General features: G+C 35.7%; 1 protein-coding gene across 5 annotated transcripts in view; it reads left to right on the top strand.

Annotated features, from left to right (window-relative positions):
* The window catches only part of dlgap1a (discs, large (Drosophila) homolog-associated protein 1a), a 117,735-nt gene extending 102,653 nt beyond the window's left edge, over positions 1–15,082 (top strand). For 3 of the 5 annotated variants that reach the window (XM_026205963.1, XM_026205964.1, XM_026205962.1), the window contains exons 7-12: positions 7,512–7,915; positions 8,213–8,292; positions 10,593–11,011; positions 11,459–11,550; positions 12,352–12,504; positions 13,112–15,082. In XM_026205963.1, the coding sequence (XP_026061748.1) occupies positions 7,512–7,915; positions 8,213–8,292; positions 10,593–11,011; positions 11,459–11,550; positions 12,352–12,504; positions 13,112–13,327 (1,364 nt within the window). In that variant the 3' untranslated portion in view covers positions 13,328–15,082. Of the gene's footprint in view, positions 1–7,511; positions 7,916–8,212; positions 8,293–10,592; positions 11,012–11,458; positions 11,551–12,351; positions 12,505–12,867 lie in introns of all 5 variants that reach the window. The other 2 variants (XR_003275997.1, XM_026205965.1) reach the window with 2 other exon arrangements.
* The last annotated feature ends 1,381 nt before the right edge of the window (positions 15,083–16,463 follow it).

The raw sequence follows: 16,463 nt of genomic DNA, 5'->3' as shown, positions 1-16,463 counted from the left end.
AGTTACCAGTAGGTTCAGTAGATTCTCAGAAAACAAATGAGACCCAGCATTCATGATATGCACGCTTTTAATGCTGTGCAATTGGGCAATTAGTTGAATTAGTTGAAAGGTGTGTGTTCAAAAAAATAGCAGTGTGGCATTCAATCACTGAGGTCATCAATTTTGTGAAGAAACAGGTGTGAATCAGGTGGCCCCTATTTAAGGATGAAGCCAACACTTGTTGAACATGCATTTGAAAGCTGAGGAAAATGGGTCGTTCAAGACATTGTTCAGAAGAACAGCGTACTTTGATTAAAAAGTTGATTAGAGAGGGGAAAACCTATAAAGAGGTGCAAAAAATGATAGGCTGTTCAGCTAAAATGATCTCCAATGCCTTAAAATGGAGAGCAAAACCAGAGAGATGTAGAAGAAAACGGAAGACAACCATCAAAATGGATAGAAGAATAACCAGAATGGCAAAGGCTCAGCCAATGATCACCTCCAGGATGATCAAAGACAGTCTGGAGTTACCTGTAAGTACTGTGACAGTTAGAAGACGTCTGTGTGAAGCTAATCTATTTTCAAGAATCCCCCGCAAAGTCCCTCTGTTAAAAAAAAGGCATGTGCAGAAGAGGTTACAATTTGCCAAAGAACACATCAACTGGCCTAAAGAGAAATGGAGGAACATTTTGTGGACTGATGAGAGTAAAATTGTTCTTTTTGGGTCCAAGGGCCACAGGCAGTTTGTGAGACGACCCCCAAACTCTGAATTCAAGCCACAGTACACAGTGAAGACAGTGAAGCATGGAGGTGCAAGCATCATGATATGGGCATGTTTCTCCTACTATGGTGTTGGGCCTATTTATCGCATACCAGGGATCATGGATCAGTTTGCATATGTTAAAATACTTGAAGAGGTCATGTTGCCCTATGCTGAAGAGGACATGCCCTTGAAATGGTTGTTTCAACAAGACAATGACCCAAAACACACTAGTAAACGGGCAAAGTCTTGGTTCCAAACCAACAAAATTAATGTTATGGAGTGGCCAGCCCAATTTCCAGACCTTAATCCAATTGAGAACTTGTGGGGTGATATCAAAAATGCTGTTTCTGAAGCAAAACCAAGAAATGTGAATGAATTGTGGAATGTTGTTAAAGAATCATGGAGTGGAATAACAGCTGAGAGGTGCCAGAAGTTGGTTGACTCCATGCCACACAGATGTCAAGCAGTTTTAAAAAACTGTGGTCATACAACTAAATATTAGTTTAGTGTTTCACAGGATTGCTAAATCCCAGAAAAAAAAAATGTTTGTACAAAATAGTTTTGAGTTTGTACAGTCAAAGGTAGACACTGCTATTTTTTTGAACACACCCCTTTCAACTAATTGCCCAATTGCACAGCCTTAAGAGCGTGCATATCATGAATGCTGGGTCTTGTTTGTTTTCTGACAATCTACTGAACCTACTGGTAACTTGTTTGCCACGTAGCAATAAAAAATATACTAAAAACCTTGATTATTCTGGTTGGTCACATTGTACTGCTATTATTTTGAACAAGACTGTATATATATATATACAGTAAAATAATAAAATGATTGCAGCCTTGTTTAGCATAAGAAATGTTTTTCAAAAACGACCCACAAGCAAAGGTAGCAGTGAGCAATTTACATCCTTCTAATTGGTCTTTTAGCTTCCTTTGAGATGTGTTCTGCTTTCTCCAGGTGTTAGAGGGAAATAAACAACATTCAGACTGCAAAGCTCCAGTTCCAGACCCCCTGTTTCATGCTAATTACATTCTGTCCTCTAATTACCTCAAGTGACAAACCCTAATCACAATGACCATCGTTACAGTCTCAAAACACTTTCCCAGTTATTGTAGCATCAACTATTAGAATGCTTTTGAAAGTAAATATCAAACACTCCTGTGTACATCTGTGTTGGTATAACAACGACAAACACCAAAGATAAAGACACAATCAGCAGAAGTCTCGTTGGTGATTATACAAAAACAATCACGGTTTACAACAATGCAGCTTTAGTGATCCCCTGTATCACTACAAACCCAGGTGGACCATGAAAAGAGCGAGTTGATTGGAGAGGGAGGGGGTGAATTTAGAGGAGAGGATGCCTGTATGACACAGATCTCTCGAGCTGGAGCAGCATCTGATCTACAGGCTGTTATCTCAGCAGCGCACACTGTAGCTCCAGAACACAAGTTTGTCCTTAACTTACCAGCTAGACATCTTGGGATGAAACGAAGCGTTTGTTTTGGCTGCAGTCGTGTGTGTGTGTGTGTGTGAACCTCTGTGTAGATTCAGAGCATATGTATGTGAATAAATGAGGGTGTGAGAGACAGAGATCAAGTCTGGAGAAGCGATTGTGTGTACATGTGCTCTTTGATACACTGTAGCTCAGGGGAGATGAATTCAGCTATTCAAACACATACCGTGGCTTTCTTTGTGTGACTGGTTGTCAAAGAAGCAAACAAGAATGGGCGCCTTGCCAAAGAAAATGTGATAGACTGTTCCTGAGAACAACATGGTTTTATCTTACGGAGATTTAAAAGGTAATTCAAGAGGGGGACTTTGCTGCCAAATGTCAAGCTTTGGTAAATAACAATGATAACATAGTCATCTTTATGAGATCTAATGTAATAATTATGTGATATAAGGCATTTATGACTGAAGTGGAAATTGAGATGCAAAGTCATAATTGTGTGACACAAAAATCTTAATTTATGACATAAATTGCAATTATGAACTGAGAAGCATTTTTTTATTATTATGAGATAGGAAAGATAATGAGACAATTATGACACAAAAAAAGTTGTCATAACTATTAGATAAATATTCATGATGATAAAAAAAACATATTTTGTCATTTGCAAATTATATTTATCGTAATTATATCTTTGTATCTCATCATTTCACATTTAGTCTCATATTAATGACTTTGTATGTTAGAATTTTGATTTACCAAGCCATATTTTTCTATGCTTATGTGGCAGAAGTGGGCTACCATAGGAACTTTTGAATGCCTGTAAATGAGTTTCTGGTTTCATTGCCTACGTGTTATTCGGAATGAATGAATGAAATTTGATACTTTTGTACTATTTTAATTAGGGGTTGACTGATATATATCACCTAGGCCGATATATCGGCCGACATTTGTCATTTTAAGCCAAGAGCAGTTAGTAAGTTAATAAATACTATAATAATAGTATATAAGTTTTTCTGCTTGGCAGATGTGTTCAAGGGACTGAGCGCACACAGCTGAGCTCACACTCCCTCTTGTTTGCCATCGTCATTAATAGTTCTGTCTAAAACGGATAGAAGTCTGTCTAATAATCAGATAGAACAGCTAAACAAAGAAATTAATGTATACAGAAAGTATTATAACTATTGCTTTTATTTTAGGCCTTTTAATAATAGAAAGGCAAACATTATAATAAGTTCTTGTTTGCCGTCAACATTAAGCAAATATGCATTTATATAATTTAAACAAATCTTTGAATGATTTATGAACATTTAATTTCACAAACCTTGCAAACTTCGCCGAATCCAGCTGTGAGATCTTGTGAAGTGTGTATGTGCGTGATGGTCAGTCCATGTGAATTGAATGCTTTAAACTATAAACTTGTGATTTCAGATTATGCTGAATTTTATGCATTTGCCCACTGTCATATTCATGTCATTTTCACTGTATGTAAAATGAGGGTTACCCTGGCTTTATTTGAAAAATATGATTCTCAGTGCACACAAACTTCCCAGAATACTGAGTCCCCTGTTGGTTACAGTGTTTACTTTCTAATTATATTTTTATATATTTATTTATTTGTGGAAAATACTGTCATCTACAGTATAAGCATGTTTCTTTTACACATTTATTTTTTAATCCATTGTCAAATGATTTCAAATTTCTTAAATAATAATTATAATTTGAAAAAATCATATCAGCTTTTTATCGGCTATCACCTCCCACCACTTTTCCAAGATATCGGCATCAGCTGTCAAAAAACACATATCAGTTGACCACTAATTTTAATAGTTTGAAAAATACTTTGTCAACATTGACATTAAGGGCCCTATTTTAACATATATTTATTAATTTAACAGATAAATGTGATGACTATCCATTATGGCATGTAGGCATTTTTATATTGGATTATTCTTCAAAAAAATATTATGCATTGCAATCCTTTCATTTTTAATATTTGGCATGTTTTTGTGCTGCAGTGCGTCCCCGTATTACTTTATGTTTAGGTCTCAGAGACTTCATAGACAAAACATGAATTCTTGAAACATGAATGAATGAGCATGCTAAGATTATTGTAATTTTTTTTTTTTTTTTTTTTTTTTTACAGTGTATTGATTTAGTATGTTGTTTTTATTTAGAGATTATTATTAAATGTTTTTATATATAATAATGTAATTTAAGTGTAATTTAATAATATTATTTAATAATAATTTAATCATAATTGTCTAACTTATTTATTATAAATTATCCTATTGGGACATAGGATTATGTCCCAATAGGATATTCCCTGGATATGTGAGGAAAGAAAAACCAAGGAGTGTGAAAATGAGGAAGTGAAACAGAGAGGACATTAACAGCTGTTCTCTGTCTCACTCTCGGTTGCCCCCTTGTGGATGTTTAAGAATTTAAATAATAAGGAAAATATATGCTTTGCTCACACAGACTTTCTCACTGTTTATCTCACAACACACACCTCTATCTCCCACTTCATGCAGCCATCGATTAGTGATTTCATGTTTAGTGGGGGTTGTGAGGGGTTGTTTCGCTCTTTGAAGTGAAGTGCTGGAGGAAATGAGTCAGTGCTCCTCCAGCACTGTGTCAAGCAGTAGCACTTCAAGATAATATTTTCAATGTCAACAGATGGCCCACTGATATAATGGGATTCTTCCATAAGAATGTTAATTAGTGAATATTTAATCATGCTCTCTGTCAATTAAAATGAGTGCAATAAATATTATAGTATGGTGGTCCAATAATATTGTGACAATATGATAAGCTTGGATATTTATCATCAATATATCATCAGTGAATATTTATATGTGTTCAATTACTTTTAAATTGCATTTTATATATAATTAAGTAACTATCGATTACTATTACCTCTATTTTTATTATAACCATTAATATTTTGTTTTACTTTCTGTGATTTTTTTTTTTTTAATTTCATTTTATTAGTTACTAATAAACAATCTGAATAAAGTAGGACATTTATTATAACTTTATCAATTTTGGGGAGATAAATTCTATTGAAGTTCATTTGTTTTATAATTATAGTCTTTTGTGCCATTTCTCTCTTGAAGTCATTGCTGTATTTGTATTTATTTTAATTTAGCATGTTGCAGGTTTAGCAGAAGGCAGTAGTCTGGTGAAGAGATGGTAAAGCAGCTCACAGTGCTTCACTTTAGAAACATGCAGAATTTGCTGTTCCATCTTGGGTCCCATCTGTTGCTGGATCACAGAATTTATCTGCGTGGCATTTGGGCTTGACCTGAAAAAAGTTTGTGAGACAAATCTCATGCAGATCCATGGTATATGAATGGGCTTTTTTACCGCCAGATTCAAGGTGGTGGCAAAGGCAAACGATTAGCACACAGAGTCATGTTGGAAGTGTTGTCTGTTCTGAGTCTTATCTATTATTCCCCATGACTCAAGCAAAACATTTCTGGCCTCTGTAATGTGCTTAGCTGTGTGTGTTGAAGAAAACTTAAAACTGCCAGCATAACGGTGGGCGGCATTGACTTTTTGCTCAAGTAATGGCAAGTTACTGCAAGATTGGCATTCACAATGTGTAAGATTTTCACACAGATGTCCGCAAGTCTGATTTTAAGTTCAGAGAATTTGCTGAAATCATGTCAGCCATCACAATTCTCTGGTTTGCTAGTATCTTGCTGTAACTGCTTCATACAGCAGTTGAGGTTAAGCTTTAAAAAAAAAAAAAGGATTTGAACTACAGTAGGCTACTTATGCACACACTTACACTACCATTCAACATGATTTATTGATTTATTGATTGAGAAATCCATTCTTTTATTCAGCAAAAATGCATGAAATTGATCAAAAGTAAATTTGACGTATTCAAAACGTATTCACCTCAGCAAATTTTCAGTGTCCACAGCTCTTTAGTTCATCAGAGAAATTAAGTCTAGAGAAGAGCATTTTGTGAAATATTACAGTAAATTCTCATAAGATTTTACTTTACCTGTTAGTCTTAAATATGTAATGTATGTTTATTTAATGTTTGTTTAAATTTATGTTATGAAACATGATATGACAGCCACTGTGTAATTGAATATATTTTAATAAATATAATTATATATATATATATATATATATATATATATATATATATATATATATATATATATATATATATATATATATATATATATGTTTCAATATTTATATTAAATACATTTATATAAAATTTTAAGGAATTTTAAATAGAACAGTTATTAAATAGTTTTTAATGTATTTTTGATCAAATAAATGCAACCTTGGTGGGCATAAGAGACTTTTTCAAAAACATTTGTAAAAATAATTTACTAAAATTTAAAGAGCAGTGTTTTTTTTTTTCTTTTCTTTTTTTTTTAGAATAGAATAGAAAAATTTAAATCTTTTGAGACATTATAAATGTCCTCTACTTTTTTTTAAAGTGCCCCTATTATGGGTTATGAAAGGTTCATATTATGGCTTTCGGAGTCCCTAACAAAATGTTGAATTGCATGCAAGGTCAAAAAACTCTTTCATTTTCTTGTAATATGCATGTATTTTTACCTTATTAGCTCAACGACTCCCAAACGATTTGCTCAACAATTAAGTTTATAAACCCCTCCTTTGCGTGACCCTAATCTGTGGTGATTGGTCGATTGCATTTGAAGCTGCGTTTGTGAGCGCAGAGCTGCTTTGTGTAAGTCAACATGAAACGGCTTGGGATTAGTTTTAAAAACAATTCGTTTAAATGCTTCAGAGTCAATTCTTTCTTTTGAGAGACAATTACTTATTATTCACGGTGCACTTTCAGATTTAGACTTCAGACTTCAGACTTCAGACTTTTCAGACTTTGCAGGATGTTTTCATTCACTTAGAGCTGTGATTGACACTGCATGAAAAGTAATTTTCAAAAATCCATAATAGGGGAACTTGAACATGCATAAAAATTTATGGATAATGATTGATCATTTCTTTCTCTCTCAAAAAAAAAAAAAATGATACATGGCTGAAACATCATAGACATTGAGGATGCCCACAGCATTCAAATTAAATTTTAATTAAATTTTAAAATTAAATTAAATTAATGGTCAATAGTGATTTTAGTTTTTTGGTGAATTAGTATAGGTATCCTGACACTTCATATAAAAGTGTTTTGTCCTTACATCTGTTTCCATTCTAATCTTTTACGCTTTACTGTTTACATACTTTTCTCATGCATCTATATTTGTAAGTTCGAGTGGATAAAAGCATCTGAGAAATGAATAAGTGTACTATTCTCTCTACAGTCTCATCATGCATCACCACCTACAAGAAGACTCCCCCGCCGGTACCTCCTCGAACCTCAACCAAGCCCTTCATCTCCATCACGGCCCAGAGCAGCACTGAGTCTGCGCAGGACGCTTACATGGATGGTCCCGGGACAGGAAGCGAGCCCGTCCTCCACTCTGGCCTGAGCAATTCCACCGAGAGTATTGACAGCATGAAAGCGCTAACGGCAGCCATCGAGGCGGCCAATGCTCAGATCCACGGCCCTGCCAGTCAACACGTCAGTAACAGCACCATCACCATCAGCACTACCCCTCCCTCTCCACTGCCCATGCATGTGCCCGTCCCCATACCCATACCCGCCCTGGAAGACGTCCGCAGGGATGTGCTCAGGAAGAGCAGGTGCCTTTCTATTGGCATCCAGGTGAGTGAGGTTCAGAGTTGTTATCATTGTTTATTGTCCTCAACGCTCTTGAGATCTTCCTGCTGGCTATTAGAACAAGATTTAGTTGTAATATCCACTATAATGTTTTTATCAGGGGTTTGTACACAAAAATAGCTTACATATTCATACAAGTTCAGTGTTTCACGAGCTGGTCTTTTTATTTCTGTATACAAACCCACACAGGGTGTGTTGGAGATTTGTTTACTTCTCCCGAGGTAGATGGATCTTTCAGTGACTGTGGAGGTGGCTGGTTTACTGAGTGATATGTTTAAACAGGTGGATGGGCCTGAGGACCAGGAACTGGAGGACCAGTCCAAGTTTCAGTCAGTGGGGATTCAGGTTGAAGAAGAGCACGGGTGAGTCTGTGTGTGCTTGTGTGCTTTAAAACAACTGTTTCAGGAACAAATAGCACCCCAGAGTCACATTCACTTAACTCTAGTAATACTATAAAATATGTTTACTATTTATACTATTTATAAATAGCTTTTTATTTATGTATATAATATAAACACACACACACACACACACACACACACACACACACATAAATATATAAATATATATATGGAGCTTCTTCCTGTTATAGCGTCCTGTGTTTCACACTGTGCATGCGCAGAACGCATACATGCAATGCAGCGAAAATTACAGCTGTTTGGGAAAGCAAATGCATTTTTACTTGGTTTCACTGGCACTTGAAGCCTTCAGAACGTGAAAATATCGATCCTAAAGAATTGTGGCAGAGCAAATGAACACCTCCCAAAAACAAGAGTGCCCAGAGTGCAGAGGGCGCATGTTTGTGTTTCTGAGTTTATTCTTTTGAGTTTCTCTATGCATAATTTCATAGATATGTAGCTATATTTAACCACTGGTTCACCTAAAACTCTTACACTATCTGTAGTTAAATGGCATGGTTTGATATAGTGCTCAGGTAAATTTGATTAAGTAAATGTTAAACTTTTGTAATTCAGAAAAAAAGAACCACATATTGATGAATCAATACATGAAAATTATGTATCTGTGTCCTGTTATTTATCTTTTGGTATGCATTTCAGAAAAAAAAATGGTTAGGATTCTGGTGTAATTGCAAATAGTGATTAATCCTGATTAATCCACTGAAAATTCTGATTAATTTGATTAAAAATTTTAATCATTTGACAGCCCTAATATATATATATATATATATATATATATATATATATATATACACACACATATACATGTAATGTAATTTATTCCTGTGTTGGCAAAACTGAATTACCTTTACCCGTTACGCCAGTCTTGAGTGTCACGTGATTCCTTCAGAAATCAAGCAACATTTCTTATCACTCATCAGTGTTAAAACAGCTGTGCTGCTTAATATTTTTGTGGAAACCTTGATTTATTGATGATCAGAACATTGTTTATTTGAAATATAAATCTTTTGTAACATTATTTTACTTTACTCTTTACTCTTTGTTTAATATGTTTCCTTGATAAATAAATGTGCTAAAATAATTTCTCTCTCAAAAACAAAAATTGTATCTAACACAGTAAATCTGTGCTGTTAGAAATTATTCATATTAGTGGTCAATATAGATTTTTTTTTTTAACAAACAAAAATAAAATATTTTTGCATTTGGTGACTCCATTCTTTTGGCTACTTGGCTACACCATTGCAGTTGTGCATAATTTATAGTTCCACTTTTGCAGTTGCATCCGTTATTGCTCCATTTCCTCTCAAAGTCTGATCTGTGTGTTTTATCAAAGTGCTTTAGTCTACAGATGAATGCAGTGGTTCAGAGTTAATATTGTTGCTTTCTGAAAAGGAATTGTTTATCTTCTTCAGCTGTTATATTATTGCACGCTGAATATGGTGAGAGAGTGCATTAAAATCAAGGATTCAGAAGCTCTGTATTATGGAGACACTTTCACTTTATTAAATTTATTGAGCCGGGACAGAATTATCCCAGAACACTAAAGCTGGCACACTATGGCTCTTCTCAAAATTGCCTAGCTAGACAGTATTTTTAGGCACCATAGATGTGCTCCTGATGTCGCAATTGTAGACAACAGATTATGCAGCCTAATTTTTACCTAAATTAGAAGTACCACTACATAAGGCAATCCCTTAATTCATTGATAAGCTTTGCAAAGGAGACTTTAAATGTTTATAATTTCATTACTGAACAGTGTTGACAGAAAGTAAGATGCATTATTTTATGCAAATTTCATGTTTGCTACATCATTTTTATTAAATTATCACTAGCTGTGCGCTTTGAATGAGTCTCTCTTGCAGGTCACTTGAGTGCTGCAATTTTTCTGCCAAAACTATGGCTGTTAATGATGTTTGTGCCAACAAGAGCATCTCAAACAAGTTAATTTTGTGGTATACATGATGTCTATGTAGACAGAACCTGTGACTACTGCTTATGAGTCAGTGGCATATACGAATACTCTGACATGATAATATAATAAATTATAAATATAAATTTTAATACAATTTTCATAGTTTTATTGAATCATTAAATTTAAAAATTATTCCTGTATAATAATGATAATGGTTTAGGTCCTCCAAAATATCTAAATGAATAAGAACACAGAAATGTAAACTATTTTCTTCATGAGTTGGGGTTTTATCTGCATTTGTCTTTTCTTTCTTTTTTTTTCTTGGGCTCAGTCACCGGCGGTTCAAGCGTTCAAACAGCGTGACGGCAGCGGTACAGGCTGATCTGGACACTCCGGACTACACACCAGCGGACTCTCCTGTCATAGATTTCCCCTCCTCGGGCTGCTTGTCCCGGCAGTACTCACGTGATGCCGCCACCTCCACCGTCAGCATCCAGGGCTCAGGGAATCACTACCACGCCTGCACCTCAGATGAGTATGAGGACGTTGGCTTTGATCCCTCCATCCTGCCTCCACCTGACCCTTGGATCGATAGCGTAACGGAAGATCCCTTGGAAGCCGTGGGCCACTCGGTGTGTCAGCGTGACGGCCGCTGGTTCCTGAAGCTGCTGCAGGCGGAGACTGAACGTATGGAGGGCTGGTGCAGGCAGATGGAGAACGATGAGAAGGAGAACAAGCTGCCTGATGAAAGTTAGTGTTTGGTTTACCCATAATGAAGTCTTCTAGTAGGCCAACCATCATTAAAGAATGTAAAAAAAAACTTTTTTTTTTGTATGTTCTGTGTATTGTTGTAGTGCACAATATGCATGTGAAAATAATGACTTTTTAGGCTGTATTAACTTACAGCAAATTAATATGGATGATTAAGGATGCAGACATTTTTATGCAACGTCTATTTATTGAAATAATCACATCTGCATTGAAGTTATCTGCCCCCTGCTGGACATCATGGTCCTTGCAGTGTTTTCTTGACATCAATAGGCTTTGTTAATTTTAATAATCATAATTAAGCTTAATTTTATTTGATTTTATTTTTTTCTAGTCTCAGAAAAAGGCAGAATTCTACTTTTATATTGATCTAGGGCTGTTATGCGTGTTTCTGATGCTCGCCTGTATGTTTTTGTGTGTGATGTTCAGTCCTGGGGAAGATCCGCAGTGCAGTGGGAAGCGCACAGCTGCTCATTTCCCAGAAGTTTCAGCAGTTCAGGGAATTGTGTGAGGAAAATCTGGTGAGTACTAGTAGGAATGATACTGTAAACATTTATTTCACCGAATCAACTTATACTGTCAACTGAAGCAGCATTAAACTGACTTGAGGTGATTAAGACACTATTTACAGCTGTTTATAGCTGATCTGAACTTGTTTTGAAATTGATTAACTTTACACTGTTATTGAACTCAATTGAAGCAAACTGAGCTAAGTAATGACGCTATTGTGTTTTTAGTGCTGCTTTACAGTATGATGAAGTGATTCTGCTATGTTCCTGTTTATTTATGTGAATCGGTTTCGGAACAGTCTGTATTGTTAAAAATAAAGTGCTATATAAATATAGGTAACTTGACTGTGATTCAAAATCTTGGAGTCAGTAAGAGTTTTCTCTTTAAATAAATTAATACTTTTATTCAGCGAGGTTGCATTAAATTGATCAAAAGTGACAGTCAAGACATTTATAATGATTCAATAGATTTATATTTTATCAAATTCAAATTCACTACTACACATTCAGCTTTGTAATCACAGAAATAAATTACACTTTAAAATATATATATTAACAAAAATAGAAGAATGTATTTTAAATTGCAATGTTTCACAGTATAACTTAATTACTGCATTTTTATTAAAATACATGCCAACCCCAAGCTTTTGAACAGTAGTGTATCTTCTTTGGAAAAGAATGCCTCTTTGCAAGCAAAATACCAGGATGGACACACCAGCTCCAGAGAAAACTGATCCATCAAGGCTATCAGATGTTTAAACACCACAGTTAATTCTTATAATTTCACTTTTGTTCCTTCTCTTGGCTTAACAGAACCCAAACGCTCACCCACGGCCAGTGGCTCAAGATCTGGCAGGGTTCTGGGACATGCTTCAACTTTCCATTGAGAATATCAGCTTAAAGTTCGATGAGCTTCACCAGCTCAAAGCCAACAACTGGAGACCCCTCGACCCCCCCGAGAGAAAGGTACAACAAACTTGCAGAATCAGTACAGAGTCATTAATAGAAGAAGAAAAGGAATGTAGACGTGCTAGCTGCCTGACCGCAGGCAATGTTGCATTTTTTTTTTTTTTTTTTTTTTTTCATTCATGTGCATGGTCTGTTGCTTCTGTAGTGTGATATAATGCATTCAAGTGGGGGCACTGGCAATTACAAACCTCAAAAATCCACAATATTATTCAAAATATTTACCTCCGGAAGGGTTGCTGTTGTCTCCCTGCTGCTCATGTCAGTCTTTTGGTCGAATGTGACTGTGAATGTTTCACTCACTCTTAATTTCCAGACATCCTCTTCATGTTTGCTTTGTTTGTGTGTTTGTTTGTTTGACAGTGAGCTGTTTTCAGAAGTCATTCCATCCGGCACGTACCATGGGGGCAGCGGCCCCCAACCTCTCACCCCGCCGGGCCACTCTCTTACTGCACGCAGTTGGCCGCGGAAGCGTTAGCGCCGCTCCGTAACGCTAGCCGCGGCTGGCCTTAGCGCTGTCTGTGTGCAGGTGTGCCATATTGCTGTCTCGGCTCGTCTTTCTCCGCCCGCCGCGGCGGCTAACTGACTGTTTGTCATCCCTGTTCAGGAGAGAAGGCTGCCTCCCCCAGTGCCAAAGAAACCCCCGAAAGGCCACCCTCCCCTGGCCAGAGATCGCTCGCTGGAAAGCACCGAGAAGCAGCGTCAGGAGGCGCGCAAGCGTTTGATGGCGGCCAAACGAGCTGCTTCCGTACGACAGAACTCGGCCACAGAGAGTGCAGACAGCATCGAGATCTATATTCCTGAGGCCCAGACCAGATTATGAAACTGCCAAACGCCAAAACGCACTCACACAAGAACGCCCAAGTGCAGAAACCCGCCGCGAGCACAACACATCACACAGGTCTATATTTGCCTAATACTAAGATCAGTGTATATTAGGAGCGACATACACCAGCACCGTGATAGCACAGTAGTAGTAATTTGACCTTTTATTAATAAAACAAATGACTTCCAAGACCATAGATCATATTTCTATGACCCTTATGACTTCAGGACAAATGACTTTTAATTTTACACAAATGAAAACGAGGTTGTTGTTTTTTTGGCAAAACTATTTCAGGGACGTCCTGTGGTGAAAATGATTGAGGGACCTTCGCTTTGTACTTCTTCAGTATGAATATTCAGAATTATTTTTTTTTTTTTTTTTTTTTGAGAAGCAGCACTGCATAAAATATGAAGAACTGGTTTTTCATATTGAAGTATGTTAGAAGAAGCTGCTTTTGTTTGATCAAAAATACAATTAAAACAGTAATCAATTGAAATATAATTACTGTTTAAAATAACTGGTTTCTAATTTAATATATTTTAAAATGCATTTATTTCTGTGATGGCAGCACTGGGAATTTTCATCAGTCATATTACTCAGTGTCACATGATCCTTCAGAAATCATTCTAATATGCAGATTTTCTGTCCAAGAAAAATTCTTATTATTATCAATGTTGAAAACTGTTTTTTTGAAGATTTCTTAGACAAATCGAAACTTTGGATCAATTTAAGGCATCCTTGCTGAATAAAAATATTAATTTCCTTCAGAAAAAAATTGTTAACACTTAAAATCTGGTGAAAAAATGAAAGAATATGCCAGTGCTTTTACACAAAGTCTACTAGTATTAAAGATACTTTGTCTTATGCAGTCTTGCTTCTCAATTTATCTTGTTTCAAAGATTTCTATATAGCTTTACTAAAAAAATATGACAAAACTGCTCATCTCATAGAAAATATGACTCTGCTGGATATACATCAGAACTGTCCCTCACAGACTCGCTTTTATTTGTGTGAAATTAAATATTTCTGCCCTGAACAAAATCTATTACTAGTTCATTCACACGCACACTATTTGGAGCTCAGCCACTTTATATATACTCTTTTTCATTTTTATGCATGTGTGGTTACATACAGTTTGTTTGTAGACACATAATAGACATGGTTACACATGCACACGTGCATTACAACCTCTCTCATTCACCGTGTAGATAAATATGAGCATATACACACGTATATACTTTATCATTTAACAGTTCTACACAGACTTATCACAAATAATAAACATAAGCGTGGAGCAGGCTGGGTGTTTGTAATATAATCTGTCTGTACCTTTTTCCTTAAGAGTTGAAGGAATGTTATACCAGGTTTAATGTTTTACTTCTCCAGTTGTTCCATTTGTCTTTCTCTTTCACACACTGTCTTAATCTGATGATCTAAAGAGATGTGATCATAGTGAATTATGTTCCTAGCCATGTGAAGTAGGTAAACCCTCTCTCTCAGTCCCTCTAGGAAATACTATATCCTGTTGTCTTTTAGCATTTCTGTTTTCTCAGAAGAGCAGAAGAACTGCTAGCACTTCTATCCCTGCCATTTTTTTTTCATACAATTGGAAAATGATGACCACATAACAGGGTATTTTAAGCTAAAAGCAATACTCATAAAAAAAATCTAATATTACTACATTATTCTGATGTAGAGATTCTGTAAAACTGATTCATTGCTAAAGAAAAGATGCCTTCACTATTCTTTTTTGCCATTCTGATGCTTGCTATTGTGAACGTTTGTCAATGGCCACTCTTGAACAGTTCTTCTTATTTTAATTCCTCTTTAGTCATACGTGGGACATTTAGGCACATTATTATATTCTTTCGTGTATTAAATACAAATAAACGTACTAATCATTTTTCTAACATAGATTTGGGGCCTTCTGTGGATTTTTATGTAGACAAGTAGAGGTTCTTCAATGAGACGACTGCAAAAAAAAGGGACACTAGAAGGGGAGTTTTAATAAAAATGCAAGCTTTTCATCATTGTTCACAAGATTATGTCTTTCCAGTAGCAATTTGAGTGACTTAATTTGAGGTGTTTTAATACTGTGTTGGGGCACAGGGGGGAGTTTTTTTGTAAGCTTTGTGCTCAAAAGGGTTGTGACTCTGAGAGGACCGTGTGACTCTGCCTGATCGGTCGTGTCAGGTGAGCTAAACTGGCGTTAAACTCTCAGGAAAAGACAGATGTGAAGTGAGTGCAGCAAATTCAGGGTCTCCCACTGGTGATGTTTTACGCCTGTTTTTGTGAGTTTGTTCAGTGCACACAGGTGTGAGTCAGTTTGTGTTTAAAAGAATGTATGTATCTTTATGGTAAATTGGTATGTGAACCTGTGTGCAGTGTGTGTGTGTGTGTGTGTGTGTGTGTGTGTGTGTGTGTGTGTGCGCGCGAGTCTATAAAAGTGCTTCCTGATTTTATTGGTTAACACAATCTTTCAGTTCTTTCTGTTGGTTGAAGTCAAGTAGCCTCATGAACTCGTGTACAGTATCAAAGCCCCTTGGTCTTATTTTAGTCTATATTGTTTGTACAACAAAAAGATAATGAGGATGTTCCTGTAAGCATGCAGATACAATATGAGTCATATATATATATATATATATATATATATATATATATATATATATATATATATATATATATATGATTTATACTATTATTTATTTATGTACTTATTTATTTGTCTTATCTATTTAGGGTTTATTTTATACAGTTTTGATTCTGTTTAGTGATCTGTCATGCCACCCTCATATTGTGAATATGTTGTACTGTATGTATAAACATTATATGTGCATACATACGATGAACAAAGAATAAATTCTTGAAACTTTATTTGTCTTGACATGTATTGCAAAATACACTAACGATATACATAATAAACGGTTCTTTCTTTTGCAATATTGTCATGATGGGAAGATGTTTATTAGATATTCTTACGAATTTAAAACCTTAGTGATGTAAGAAACACTGGGTTTGTAATGAAAAGGCTCACTGGCATAATTTTGCTGCCTTGCAAAATAGTACTGTTCAGGTGGCTTTTACTGGAACATTGAATATTGCTCAGTCGAATGCAAGCTCCTTTTTTTAATAT

The sequence above is a fragment of the Carassius auratus genome, chromosome 27 (assembly GCF_003368295.1).
Source record: "Carassius auratus strain Wakin chromosome 27, ASM336829v1, whole genome shotgun sequence".
Lineage (NCBI taxonomy): Eukaryota > Metazoa > Chordata > Actinopteri > Cypriniformes > Cyprinidae > Carassius > Carassius auratus.
This window is presented reverse-complemented; position numbering and strand designations above follow the sequence as displayed.